The sequence below is a fragment of the Phyllostomus hastatus genome, unplaced genomic scaffold (assembly GCF_019186645.2).
Source record: "Phyllostomus hastatus isolate PE091 unplaced genomic scaffold, TTU_PhHast_1.1 phas_scaffold_1674, whole genome shotgun sequence".
NCBI classification, from domain to species: Eukaryota; Metazoa; Chordata; class Mammalia; order Chiroptera; family Phyllostomidae; genus Phyllostomus; species Phyllostomus hastatus.
The window spans coordinates 887580-903209 of NW_025334011.1; the positions used below are offsets into that span (position 1 = coordinate 887580).

At 35.7% G+C, this 15630-nt stretch overlaps 1 protein-coding gene across 1 annotated transcript in view; it reads left to right on the forward strand.

The window, feature by feature from the left end:
- MOB1B (MOB kinase activator 1B) overlaps positions 1-11369 on the forward strand; it is a 41740-nt gene extending 30371 nt beyond the window's left edge. Inside the window, exons 4-6 of the mRNA XM_045857798.1 lie at positions 250-383; positions 2870-3033; positions 5607-11369. Coding sequence (XP_045713754.1) covers positions 250-383; positions 2870-3033; positions 5607-5684 — 376 coding nt within the window. The 3' untranslated portion in view covers positions 5685-11369. The remainder of the gene's footprint in view (positions 1-249; positions 384-2869; positions 3034-5606) is intronic.
- Positions 11370-15630: the final 4261 nt, after the last annotated feature.

The window sequence follows — 15630 nt, forward strand, 5'->3', positions numbered from 1 at the left end:
AGTATAGAAACAAAAAATGAGTTTGGTGGAATCTGCTTAGTTTGGATTGTGATAAATGCAAAATAATTCAGTAGCCATTTGAAAACTTTAAATTAAAATGCCAATTATAAAAATCTTTGTTGGAGGAACAGATTATTTAAGACATGTCCTGTATACATTCATAACACATACATGTATAATATAAAAAATATACACATTGGGTATAGGTATATACTAATATTCTGTGTGCTTTTTATTTTTCCAATGCAGATATGAGTATCACTGGGCAGATGGAACAAACATAAAGAAGCCGATTAAGTGCTCGGCGCCAAAGTATATTGATTACTTGATGACCTGGGTTCAGGACCAATTGGATGATGAAACATTATTTCCTTCAAAAATAGGTACAGTAGTTTTGCATAATTTGAATCCATCATGCTTTATCTAATTTTATATATTTCTAGAGCTTATTTTTTCTCTACTCCAGGAACCATACTAGATTACTATATTTATCAAGGTATTTATAATCTTACACATTTAAAAGCCTTCTATCATTTTTATAATAATTTATCATGATCATTAAGGTAAGCCTCCCTGTTTTTTAAACAATGAGAAGATTAGCATTAAGTCAGATAGTGACATAAATTGGCCTGTGTTATGGGAAAAAAGAGACACGCTATTGGGTAGGCAGTCAGTGTCATCTGCAACAGTCACAGCCATTTCTTGTTTAGGGGAGGAGTTTGTATGACTCATATCCAGCTTTACATTATATTTGTGGCAAAGAGGGAGTTTGAGTTTATGATCCACGGTGTGATTCACAGACTGAAATCAAGCTAAGTGAGAGGAAAACAAGATTTGAGCGATTGGCCTGTTACCAACTGAGTGTCTATTGCTTTTTCATATTTGTTCTTAAGGGCTGGCCTTTCAAGTGGAAATCGTTCACATCTAGACAGTTCATAAGGTTTTTACCTTTTCAGATTTCTTATAACTGTGTTTTCTGAAAAAATTAAGAATTTGCTTTTTTAACAATAGATAACTTTTTGATTATATTTCATGCCTTTAGATTTTGGTGGGTGGGTATTGTGGAAGAGACAATAATATAAATAAATAGTTGTTATTATTATGGATTGTTTTAAACACATTTTTTTAAAAAGTTTTTTAAAAGATTTTAATTTTTAGAGAGAGGGGAAGGGAGGAAGAGGGAAATATCAGTGTGTTGGTGCTTCTTGTGCATCCCCTTCTGGGGGTCTGGCCCGCAACCCAGTCATATGTCCTGACTAGGGATCAAACTGGTGACCCTTTTGTTCACGGGCCATCACTCAGTCCACTGAGCCACACCAGCCAGGGCTAAATGTGTTCGTTGAATGTTTTCACTACCTTGGAGCATTTGTAAATAAAGGTCTATTTTTCATGGCTGCTTTATTTATATACATCATAATGGTTTTGGATAAGTGCCCCACCTTATCTTTTATTCCCCATAATATATTTTTAACTTAACTTTGATCCAATTTTAGATTTTTAGAAAATTTGCAAGAATTATGCCAAGAATCCCTATATATCCTTCTTCCAGGTTCTTCAGTTGCCAACATTTTACCACATTTGCTTTCTCTTTCTCTCTCTCCCCAGACATTCTTTCCTTTTTCTGAACTATTTGAGAATAAGATACATATGTGATGCCCCTTTATCCATATGTGTATCCATGTGTATTTCCTTAGAAAATCACAGTATAACTATCAAAATCAAGAAATTAACAGTGATACAATTGCCTAATTTATAGATCTATTTGGATTGTTCCTATTTTCCTAATAATATCCTTTAGAGCAAGAGAAATTTTTCAACATTTTTTCATTCAGTTGTCATGTCTCATTAGCATTCCTTATGCTTTCATCAGTCTTTTGTGGACTTCCATGACACTGATATTTTTGAAGAGTGTAGGCAGGCTGTTTTATTTAATCCCCCTTTATTTTGGTTTCTGCTATGTTTTCTCATGATCTCTATAATATTTTTAAATGAGCAACAGGTGATATGAAGACATTGAACCCAGTAGTACTGCTGTTTGGCTTGTGTTTTGCCAATCTGGATTATTTAGCAAGAGCAACAAAGTAAATGGAATTTTGTATTCTAGATTGTTTTTTTTTTTTTTTTGCTTAATGCTGTAAAAATGCTGTAATTCATAACAATAAGCCTAATTAAGCAGATATTGTAGCTGTTTTTCAGGATAGATGTATACATGGAGTAATGAAATAATTCTTATGGAAAACAATTTAAAAATACATTGCAAACATTTAAACAAAAATGAGCATAGTTAATACATTATTTGTGCTGAGCATATATTTGTATTAAGACATGATATTACAAAATCTGAGGATCTGATTTTGTAAGTTTTACCTCCATTATCATTTTAGGCATTCATTTGTTTCATTTTAGTGAGGTGTGGTATATTAGAGGCCTGAAGGGCTATACTGAAGATTAGTCCTTTTTTTTAAAGATTATTTATTTATGTTTCTAGAGAGAAAAATGGAGAGAGAAAGCGAGGGAGAGAAACATCAACGTGTGGTTGCCTTTCATGTGCCCCCTATTGGGGGCCTGGCCTACAACCCAGGCATGTGCCCTGACTGGGAATTGAACCAGCGACCCTTTGGTTCACAGGGTGGCACTTAATCCACTGAGCCACACCAGCCTGGAGACTAGTTCTTATTCCATACAAGCTTTGAAGTTTGTTTTCTTTCATGATATGTTGAGAATTCTGAAGAGTACAGTGGGTATATTAAGTAGTAATTCATAAATACTCCTTTTCAGCCTTATCTTGGTGATTTATGTTGCCATTTGCTGACAAACTCATATTGCCTGTCTCTTGTTAATAGATTGGGGTTGTTTCTCTATTTACTAGGGGTCCCTTTCCCGAAGAACTTCATGTCTGTGGCAAAAACTATACTCAAACGCCTCTTTAGGGTTTATGCACACATTTATCATCAGCATTTCGACCCTGTGATTCAGCTTCAGGAGGAGGCGCATTTGAATACATCTTTCAAGCACTTTATCTTTTTCATCCAGGTAAGTTTGAATGGGAGGCCTTTTTTGTTCAGTAAAAGCAGTTATCTACAGAGTTCTGAGGTAAAAACCGTATTCACACTGTAGGGATAAAATTTGCTATATCTCTCTAGTTTTCTTTCTTTCCTATACTTGCCATGATGATAAGGACTGCCTTTTGTTTCTGAATTCCATTCATCTCCAAGGTGGTGGCATACACATCCAAATAAGATGGTTTCTGAGGATTCTTGCCTTGGATTTGTTTCAGTTAACGGGCTGATATGGAGGGGCTGAATGAGGAACCTGGCTAGTTTGGCAGACCTATAGATGAACTTGATCTCTTGAGCTTTTTAGTACTCCTCCTACTCCTCTTAACCCTTAATTCCTGGCTACCTTGGAATGTTTTTAGCATACTCTGTCCTGGCAATGGGCTTTGAATATCACACCTTCCCCCCTGCCCTCTTTTTTTCTTCTTTTTAAGCATTCTGAATAGTTTTTAAGTTAGGTACTGTCCATTATGTCTAAAGAGGGGAAAATGTCCCAAAGAGTGTTGCTCTTCCAGGAGGTCCATTAATTAGTCTTTGATCTGACTCCTTAGTTGACCTCCTTTTCCTTCTCTTTTTAGTTTTGAGAGAAGTGGTCTTAGAGTTGAGGTTAGGAAGAATAAAGATAGTCTCACCCTGCTATAACAGTTAGGGAACTAAGAGCCAGGAGTGAAGAATAGGTGGAAAAGATAAGCTGACCAGCTCTTTTTTTTTCCTGGTTTAGGTTGAAAGGGGTTTATGGTAGGCAGGAAAAGTTCAAAGCTTGATTCTGTGTTGTTTTTGTATATATTTGGGCATATACTTATAAATGTCTTCTCCATGACCCATCTCCACTAGAGAAAAATGTGTCATTTTCCCTCTCTACACAATCCTCACACTGAGGCACAAATTTTGTGTCTCAGTTTCACCTATATAAACACATATTAGGAGGTAGTAACATGCCTAAACTGTTGCTCTGAGCAATTACTTTACTATGGTATTCCATTTACAGATACCCACAGAAACAAAGGAAATGGTTCCCTAAAGCTTGTATCTGTGCCTTGGTTTAGGCAGACATGATTGCCGAAGTTCAGATTTGAGTGGTTTATGAGAGGATATGCTCCCACCAGAAGGGTTAGTTTTACTTTACAGTATGATCTTAAAGTGCATTGTATCTCCCGACTCTTAGCAAATAGTAGGGGGAAGATACATGGCATTTACCACATCTGGGCCTATTTACAGCTCAAAATACTGTGCCCTTCTTAAAGGTGGGTCCATTAGTTATGCAATATCAGCCCTTGATTGAATAAACCCTTGGCCTCACAATTTAGAAAGTCCTGCCCTGACTCTTCTCCAGTTAGACTCCTCCCCACAGAGGGAAGAATCCACAGGGTCAACTACATACCTACCCAGGTCCCTTCTGGTGTGTGCTTCCATTTCAGAATTCCCTGCCAACTCGTCCCAAACCTATTTCCAGGGTCTGCATGGATCATTTCCTTGGGTCTCTTCTTTTGAGGGGAGGTCGTGTCTCTGATATGTGTACCTCTAGACCTACTGCATAGTCAGATGGCAGCTGTTAGTGAGGGTGTATGGTGTTGCCTCTGTAAGCCAGACAAGGTGTCCACACTCATGTGTGTGAAGCCCCATAAGAAAAGGATGGAGCTGGGGGTTGGGAAACGAGCAAGGTTGCTGAGGGTCAGGCGCTGGCTCTCCTCCTGTCACTACTTTACAGTGAAGAATTCTGAGGAGTCTTGGTAATTCTAAATTTGAGTCTTCTCTCCTGGTCACCATAAAGGTATATTTTGTCAAGGTAGGAGAATAGAACATGTTTTACTTAATAATATATTAGCTTAATTTAAAATTTAATAATTTAGTCATACTATATATTCATTTGTGTTCTTGGTCCAGACCCCGCAAATCTTAGTGGTAGGTTTGCTATTAAATGCCCCCTAATGCTTCTCCCCAGCACTTGTTGCAGTATTTGGCACCTGATGGATATTCATAAATCGTTGAAATTGGGAGTTCAGAATGCCCTATGATGGCAGAAGATCAGAAGTATAGACAGCTTCTATTTATTATAGTTTAGTAAGGGGAAATCTATTCAGACTTGAACTTTGGAATGACACCATCTCATGATAGCTTGCAGATTTGTTTGTAACATAAACTAATTCTTTTACTGTGAAATTTGTCTGAGATGCTATATATTTTGGTTCCTACTTAGTTGACTATGTCTAATGGTGCCCAAGTTATTCCTTTTAACAGAGAGCAGAAATTCCATTTATTGAGTGTTTACTTTGTGCCAGGGATTACTTGAAGTGGTTAACTCACATTTAGTTCCCATAATAATTTTATGAGGTAGGAGGATTTATCCTAATATTATTACATGTATAAAACAATATCAGAAATGGTTAAGTTATTTGCCTAAGACAGGCAGGGACTAGAAACTTAAAATTGTTTTTTTACTTTTATTTAGTGTAAAAGTTAATTTCCAACCAGTATTAATGGAAATCTGCTTTGGACTGAGATGTAAATAACATTTTTGCTATTTCTTCTGCCTTTCTTTATCATGCATAGGAATTCAACCTCGTTGACAGAAGAGAACTTGCACCACTCCAAGAACTGATTGAAAAACTCACCTCAAAGGACAGATAAAGGCTGCAGAACTGTTCCTCAAATGCATTTGTGTGGAGTGTATTTAGATTTCATTGTATTTTATGTTTATCTCAGTGGCTTTGTCTTAGTTTTGGGGGGCTTGTTTGGGTTCTTTTTTCTTTATTCTGAATAAATAAAATTATATTCTATTGCTAGAGGAAGCCAAGAATCATTCTCTATACATTTGATAGGGGTAAATTTTTGTCTTAGTGGCATATGGTATTTTTTTTTTAACTTGGTTTTGGTTACTTGTAGAATTTCTGATAATATGTGTTGAAAGAAAATGCTTATTGATTGGACTGCTGATGGATGGGGTTCTGTGTTGTGTAAATGGTGGCCAATTTTTGAAGTCCCCGAAAGACTTATGTTTTTAAGTGCCTTGGCAGACTCACTTCTGAGGTGCAAAGCACAGAGATAGAACCAAACAGGGCTTGCAACAATATTGGGAGTACTACCCAGGGCACTTACTGATTTATGTTTTAAAACATCTATGCTAAAAGCCATAGTTTACCTAAATTGATGATCTCCAGCTTTTCCTACATAGAGGAAACACACTTAATAAAGTTGTGCATGTAGAACATACAAAAATTAGTATTTCTTAATTATTTTTTATATTAATAGTAATTCTGTTCAACAAATGCTTCAAGTTCTACAAGCAGGCCTTTTTCCATCTCTTGACATCTGTGATACTGAGACTTGAGGATGTCGAAATGCAATACCTTTGCATTTTGTCTTCTTTCTACATGTTAACTGCACTGTAGGTGTGAATATTCAGGTTATATACAAGTTTGCCATCTTCAGAGGTAATGCTGAACTGTGAGGTTTCTTAGCAATTGCCAGATGAGCCATAAATCTGCAGAATCCCCTTCTGCTATGAAGAAGCAGGGATAGGAGGTGTGTTTTGTTGCTGGGGCAGGGGGCAGTTAGTTTGTATGGAGAGTTAGGAATGGAATTAAGTATGGGAAATCAAGTTTTAGAAGGTCCTGTCTTAAAACCCTTGCATAGAATGGCATGAAGATTTTAATCAGTTTCTTATAAGCAGAGTCTCAGAGACTTCTTTTTTAGGAATCAACTTCCATGAGAAGTTAAAAATAAACTACTAATTTTAGGTATAGATATTAAATATGGGATTCAAGGACTGTTTGGAGAAATTGACCACTTTTTAGCATTTCCATTCAGTGAATGGAGCTGGTGTTTGCCTGTCATTTTTAAATGATACAGTACATTCTAGGCCCAACTTGAAGCATTCTGACTTCTGATTTCCACTGTGAAAGGAAATACTTTTTGCAGTGATATCAAACAATGAAAGTGCTAATTCAGTAGTTTTTAACTGTATTTTCCATGACTTTCTAGTGAATTATTCCCAAGTTCTGAAGATTAGTTTTTAAAGTAAATATCAACATTTTCAGTTCAGTTTTATTCTTGAGATATATACTTTTCAGACTTTGTTTTAATTTTGTCATTCCTGGTAAATCTGCATCGTTCATTTAGAAATATATACATTTTCCCTTATAGAAGAGAAATCTTGCTCTGAAAATACCTAGAAAAAAATCTGAAATGAAATCAGTTTGGTTTTGCTGTTAACAAGTAGGGCAGTGATACAGTTTAATGCTGTTCAGTTGTGATCACTAGGAACTGCCTTGTTCTCCATTTTATTGATAGCAGTCATTCTCCAAGTACCAACAGTAGAAGTTAACAAGAGGGACAGGCAGGGACAAATACATTGGACATTCATTGGTGATGCTTAGTTATAAATAGCAGTGAGAACAAGCTGATTTCCTTAAAAAAATCTTTTAGTATCCAAATATGTAAGATCAACCATTATGGGTTGATTCAAAAATAAAATTTGGCATCAAGTGATTGGGGTCTTATCTATTTAGGGAAATGAAGCATATGATTACTCAAGTAGTCTTTCGTAGTGCATTTGACTTCGGATCAACCTAGTATCAAAAGGGTTGCAATAGCCAAGAGTAGGGAGAATAGTGAAAAATTGTTCTTGCTCTTTTAAGCCTTATACAGTACACTGTAAAAATGCATAAATGTTTCTATAAATTAATGTTTAGTAGTAGGACCTACTTTCCCACTGTGTGTATATAGGAGTTTGTTGTCACTGTGCCAGAATCTCAGGTGCCTGCTTCTGAGTATTCCTTTAAACAGAGTTATTGGGAAGTAATGAGTTATGTATGTGTATATATGGTAACAAAGTAGGGATGTTCTCCCAGGGAGAGACCTGGCATTGTACTTGGTGTTACATGGCTACAAGTAGGGAAACATTCACCAGAACATGTGAGAAATAACTGATTTAATTAAAAAATTGCTTTGGTTCAGTCGGTTCTCGTCAGCATTAGTGAGATACAAAATAAGGATCAAATCTTGGCTTTGCAGCAGAGCTTGCTTATAACTGTTTATTGGATTATTTCCAGATTTCTTTATTAAGTTTATAAATGACCAAGATAAGGATTTCCCCCCTGTTCACTATACAGAGATGTAAAACAGAAGTTGGTTTTCTCATCTGCTAATAAAAGCATAAAATATAAGGTAGTAAGTTAACATAGTATTATTTTCACAATGCTTTGGTTAAATGTTGTTATGAAGGAAGTTTCAGGAATTATTTTAGTGATGGAGTAATGGTGTTAGAGAGAAGTTAATAACAGAAAGTGAAAATCTTTAAGTTAGCAGTAGATGGTGCTACTAGCTTTCATTTGCTGACTTGATTACTCTGTTTCTCATAAAATCCATTACATTAAACTGCACTAAAACAGAAAGCATGTGTGTAAACTCACTGTTTGGAGGTCAGTTTATCTTAAATTGAAAGATTTTAGATTGCTATCGCTTTTTACCTTTGTCATTTGGAAATTCTGAATGGTCAGCATAAAATGTATTTGGTTGGAGATGACATGTTTAGTGTGTAATGTATCTCACACTGAATTACAGCTTGTTTTATCAGGAAGGTTAAAGCACTAAAATTGCTTGTATTCAGGAAGTACAGATGATGTGGATATTTACTTTTTTCATGTAATCTACCAGACTCCATATTATGTATTAGCATTTTCCTTGCTTATGGGAAAATAGCAAAATGACAGATTTCTTTTATACCTTTGTCTACACCCTCTCTGAGAGAGGTTTTGATAACCACTGAAATGGTAAAATAAGTGAGATGCAATTACTAAGTTGTAGGACTTTTAAATAAATATGTTATACCTTAAATATCCAAATGAGAGTTGATCTTCAGGGTGGTTCCTTTGGGAGCACTACTTACTCCATTTATGCTGCATTGGTATAGAGTTTTGGGAATACTTTCAAAGATGCCTTGAGAACCATTTTATGACTATGCAAGAGGATCTACTTTATCATTTGAGTTGCACCAAAAACTGTTTTTGGCAAATAATGTGACTTGTCTCATTCACCAAACTGTCTCTGCTTTGCTGTTCTCTTAGCACTAAACCATTCAAGTTCAGAAGAATGTGCCATAGGTTCTGAATTTGCAGAAGAGAATGTTTTGAGCATAGGTAGCATCATTTAATAAATGTCACTACTTTGAAGTAGACAATATCATTTGGATGTATAGGATTTATTTTTTTTTAATTTAGTTGAATTATTTTTCAGTTAAATATAATCATAAAAAATCTAAGTACCTTATTTTCTGTTTTTTTGTTTCTTTCACTGATAATTCTTGAATTCCGTCTTGACTACTATAAAATTGTTTTGACTGAAGGAATAGTAAGAAAAGAAGTGGATCCCATATTTAAAATACAAGTAGTCTAAGGAAACAACAGCCTTTACCTCATTCCTTTTTCAAAAAAACATTTTCACTCAGATGAACAATTTGAATATAAAGACTAGAGGGCATTTTATAAAGAAATTGGATTAAATTTTATATATTAATTAGTTTTAAGCCTATGTATCATTGATAAAATTATTTAAAATTATATAACCATTTCATATATCACTTAAAACTTTAAAATTGTGAATGTCTCTTTAAAAGATGTGGGACCAGAAGTCTATTTGTAATTTGAAAATGTGTCTGCATACCAGGAGGAAAACTTTAGTTATTTTGAAATTTATCTGGAATATTAAAGAATATACCAATTCTTAGAAATCCTATTCTAGACCTATATTTAAAGGACCATTTCTAAAATAATTTAAATATTAAAGTTTTGTCATAATGTTGATTCACGATAGGAATTACTGTTTAGCTGTCAGTTTAGTGGTGTCTGAGATACATATTTAGAGGGAAAACTATCTCAAGATTTAATGAAAACGTTTAATTTTGAGATGTAATAACAATTCTGACTGCAGACAATTTGAATTTTTAGGGTTTTCCTAAAGAGCTAATCAAATGGAAGAATTCATTTTGAAGCTATAAAAGTATGCTCCATGTATGCAATTTGTAGTTGAACTGGTACATAAATTTTGACTAAAGAGAGAAAATACAGATTAATACTGAGTATTCTCAGTTTTGCTAGTGTGATGCGAATTTCTTTTTCTACATATTAATACTCTGCAATGGATAACTTTGGATTTCAGTTCTCAAAGATCCATAGTGAAGTCTCTGGCCTTTCCCAGCTTTATGTTTACCTGTCATCCTCTTCTTTTTGGAGGCAAATTACTTCCTTACTGCTGTTGACTTTCTATACCTCCCACCACCCCAAAACACAGCCACTTGGACAACAAAGCAGGCTGATAGTGCAGGTCCTCATTGTCAGTGCTTCTGAAGTACTTGCTGTCAATACTTAGGTTTTAGCTGAACTGTTGAAAGATGCTACTTCCGTAGGCATTTTTGTTGTTGTTGACAGCTTTCTTTAAATATGTCACCGAAGTTGAGATCATTAGTGATATACAATAATAATTTTTGTTAATATTTAATTTCTCTCATATATTATTATTGTGTTTCTTACTGGTTTGCACATTTTTTTTCTTTTTTGTTTCTGAAATACTTAACTGTGCAGGTTGTAAAATAGATTAGTACATTTTCATTTTAAGAACACTTTTCTCCTTAAATTATTCTGCTGAGATAACTATTTTTAGGGGAAATAGTTTTTTAAAGCCACTAAATTGTATTTGTTATTTTTATACATGCATAACTAGGGTGCTGAGTGCGCTAGTCTTGTGGGGAGACACTTAACTTTTCTTCTAGTTGAACATTTCTAATACATTATTACTTAAAATTATCTAGAAACTGTCATGAAATCTAGCTTTGAGAGTGAATACAGTATAGATGAGAACACTTAAAAGTCTGAGCAGAAATCGATTATGAGGACAAAAGCAGAACACTGCCAGTGCCATAGAACGGACGTAGAGGCCCAGCATCGACATTGCACACGCATTGGAAAGAATGTCCAAAGACAGGGGTCCTGCTCCATCGGAGATAGACAGTTTCTCAGTTAGAGTAGCTGAAAGGGGAAAAATGGCCTAAAATATGAAATGTAACATGGATGCTGTGTTGTAAACTGTGCCAAAATTACTCAAATTATAGTTATTATTGATCAAAGTTTAACTGCTTTATCATTTTTGTTTTCAAAGAGGATACCGAATGAAAATCTGTAACATGTTTTGAGAGATGTAAATAATGTATACAGACTTGTATGTGATGAGATGGGAAGAAATATTTAAGTTTAGGGTTTTTTTAAAGGGAGAAAGGATGTTTATTACAAAAATTAATAAATAGTTATGTTTGGCCATGAATTCTGACTTTGTATTACTCTTTTTTTTTTTTTTGCTATAGATATTCCCACACTGAAGACATTCCTAGAGAAATATGGAGGGTATTTGGAATATGTTGACAATTTAAAATTTGTTAGGCATTATTTTTTAATAATGTTTACAACAACCCTGGAAGTTATTATATTAGTCTTACATATTAGAAAACTAAAGCTCAGAAATTGTATAAGTCACTGATCAGAACTGGGGTTTAAAAACCTCCACATGGCCCTGGCCAGGTAGCTCAGTTGGTTAGAGAGCCGTCTTGATAACACCAAAGTTGTGTTTGATCTAAGGGCACACACAAAAATCCACCAGTGAATGCATAAATAAGTGGGACCACAATCCATGGTTGTCTTCTCCCTTCTCTTTAAAATCAAAATAAAAATCCAAATACGCTTTGACCTTGAAACCAATCCTTTTGGTATTTAAATATATAGCAGTACCCTCTTATGCTCAGTTACCCACGGTTAACTGTGGTCAGAAAATATTAAAGCGAAATTTTCAGAAATAAACAATTGATAAGTTTTAAGTTGTACATCATTCTGAGTAACATGATGAAATCTTGTGCCATCCCACTTGGTCCTGCCCAGTCCTGCCCTGTCCTGCCCACAACATGAATCATCCCTTTGTCCAGTGTACCCACGCCTATTAGTCAACTATGGAGGTATTGCAGTGCTTGTGTTCAAAGTAATCCTTATTTTACTTACTAATGACCCCAACGTGCAAGAGTAGTGATGCTGGCAGTTCAGGAATGCCAAAGAGAAGCTGTAAAGCATATATATGTATAGGAAAAAACTACATAGGGTTAGGTATAATGCAAGTTTTTAGGGATTGGGGGTTTTGGAACATATCTCTTGTGGATGAGGTGGGACTACTGTACTGTAACTGAAAACAGCTGGCAAAATATTTAACTATTTTTTATCTTTCCATCAAGCTCAGATTTTATGAAATTCTGTCTTCATTATAGATCATTAAAGAATGAGCAGCATTAGTGAATCATTTTACCCTGATATATAAGTTCCAAAAGGAAATGTACTTTTAGAGTATCCCCAGAGTATTATTATTTTAGAGGTTTTTATGTTTAGAGGCATTTGTGTTTGGACAGTCATGTTGACAATATTTTGGTGGTAGTAGCCACAATAGTCCAATGTCACTAATTAGTATTTCAGCAAAAGACTAGAAGAAATGCTAGTCCACACCAATGTTGACTATGTTTTAATAAAAACACCATGTTATTCTGCACATACAGTATGTACAAAAAATCTGTGTGTGAAGAAACTCATAAAAATCATTTTGATAAGTAGGTTCATTTGTCTCATTTGTAAGTTTAAATATATAATGTCTTGAATGATGCATTTTGGTAACAAAGGTAATTATTTAAGGCTTAACCATGTTTAATATATGTTTAAACTCATTTTAAACAGCATAATAAATACAGTGTTACTTTATTTTTTTTACCTAAGTTTACCTTTACAAGCATGCTGCAAAATATAGCTTCCTTTCCTAAGGAGCTCTGCAGAGTTGATGGCTGGCTACTATGCCTTGCTAGTATGTTATTTTGCTATTTGCTGGAAGCACCCTGACTCTCCACTCTTTATGATGGTTTCTGCATCTTTCTGTTTTCTAGGCAATAATGAAGGTTGCAAGGAGAAATTTGTAACCAGGGTTATTAAGCTGATAAGCAATTTTACAGAAGTTAAGTTGGTATATACAAATGACTAGGCTGTGTAACCGCTACTTAACAATGTTCACAGTCCTTTTTTTTCCCTTTGTTCTCAGTTTTTGAGTTGCTTTAGAGGTTTCTTAATAAACTTGTATGTGATCAGTCAGGACCCTGTCTCATTCAACCAGCACTCCCACAGGAGAAAAGGAATCCCCAAACTGAAGGACTTTCTGGCAAAGACGTGTTAAGACAGTAGCAGCTCACAACTGGCTAAATGCTCCAATCCCTTGTCTTTAGTCTGAAACACAAAAATCTGAAAAGCCTGGAAAACAAAGTATTTTCTTGATTCAGTGCAGACTTAACCTGATCTGAGGTTAACAGTCTTCATCTCAATGTGAAAACTCAAGTTTCACTGCCAAATATTAGTGTATTTAACACTTTAGAGGAGAGTTGGGGGGGTGACATAATATGTACAGTTTACGACTGTATTTATTTTCCAAAGTCCAAAAAGTTTTGAATTCCAAAACAGATCTGGCTATGCTACTTTCAGATAAGGGATTGTGGACAAAAATCAGGAAGGTGCTTTTAAAAGTGCTCCTCTCTTGTCTCTTCCTTGTGTTATGTAGGAAAACGGAAAACTCTGCTGAACTTGGTGTTGAGAGCTAGGTTCTGTTTCCCCCATTGACTTGGTATTTTTAAGGTACACTCTTAAGCTTAGGGGAGCTCAAGTTTTCTCTTATAGCCAGAAATGGCAGAGCTGAGATTTGAAAGCAGCCTTTAATTTTTCAATGCTTAAACTGTTACTTGCGACATTTCTTTTGTGTGTGTATGTGTGTTTTGTGTGTATGGAAACCATACTTGGGGATTTCTACTCCTCAATCCCAAAAATCTGTGCAGATCTATATGGGGCTTCTTCAGTTCCACTTTCCTCCTGTGTGAAGGTCTTAGAGATTCACCCCACTTCATTCCTTTCTCAGTAACTACCAGTACCCTTATTTCATAGATTTCCCCCAAGCTTAGGTGTGGAATAAAACACCTAGTAGCTTCTCCAGCCTCCTTGCCATTCTTAATGACAAGCATTCAGGCCTTTTTCATTTCAAGGATCATACTGCTAATCACTAACGGAATAAACAAAAGTAATATACATAAAACAATAGCATAACAAAATAATATAGGGAAATTCCAAAGCATGATTTTTACTGTTTTTATTCCAGAGTTCCCCATGGAGTTACATTTTGATTTCTGCTCTTTGTTTCTGAGAATGAGTCACCATTTACCCACCTTCTTCTGACCTCCACCTTTAGATGCATTTTAGATGTAATGATAGTTGCAAAGTAAATAACAGAGCCTTTGGTTTCTGTAGATAATTTGAACTCAGTGACTACTAGATTGGACAGTGTCTGCTTTATGAGTTTTTTGTTGTTGTTTTTATCATGTTAAAAATGAGTTCCTCTGGGCATTTTTACACAGTATTTGTGCCCAGCTGAGTGTTCTAGCAGAGTACATAGCGTGAATAGGCATTCAAAAATTCAACATACATATGTATTTGTTAGGTATGTGTCAGGTATAGGGTATGCAAAGTTAAATAGTTATAGTCTCACTGAACAGAAATATACCCAGTGTGTTAATTTCCACATAGCATGGTAGGAGTAGAAATGTTTCCTTATTCCCTTTTAGGTTCTTTGGCTGGTCTAGTAATTAAATTGACATAAAAGAGAATAATAGGAGAAAAACAAATTTTACTTCGTTTGTATGGAAGCCCCATAAAAATAGGAGACTTGAGGTGAGCAAAGCAAGAAGCTTTTTCGTCTTTTAAACAAATAATAAATTTCCAAAGAGTAGACAAGGCAAAGGATTTGGGCTTGGGATAGTAAACTGGTGAAGAAGTAACCAGGTTTGTTAACACAAAAGGGCCCTACATTTTCTATCTCTGGTGATAAGGTGCGGGTAGGGTACATTTCACATGGGAGACTTATCTCCTTTCAGTGGGGGACAAAGGAGAGACAGAGCGTCCTTGTGAAGGTTATTTCTCAGATACCTTTAATTCAAAAACATTAATATGCCAATGCATATTTTGGGTTGGCATATTTTACTTTCTTTTAGCACAATCACGCAAACAAAAACAAATGAAGGGGGGTGGAGAATGAGAGATCAGGAAAGGCTATCTGTGGGGTGGCATCTGATTACCTAAATTCTCACCCCAGTTCCACGCACTGGATTGCTAGTTAATTCCTGAAAACAGCTGGAAACAGTGCTTGGCTGGGTTGCCTAGCAGCATTTAGCCTGATGGTCGTCCTCCAGGCTGAGAACACAGGGTAATCTATTTGATTTTTCAATTACACATTGCTTCTCCCCAGACAAGTTCAAAGTTTCAAGTCCAACCAATTCTGCCCAGACGCTGTGTTTATCTCCACAAGCTCCACTGGAGAGGCGAGTTCTCCAAAGTCCAGCCCACTTCAGGTCTGAGAGCAGGCGACACCCACTGCCCTCAGCGGCGCTCACGCGTCCTCAGGCGCCCCTGGGCCAGCCGCTCTTAGACTTCAGGTACCCGCCCTCCGCTCCCACCCCACTCAGGTATCA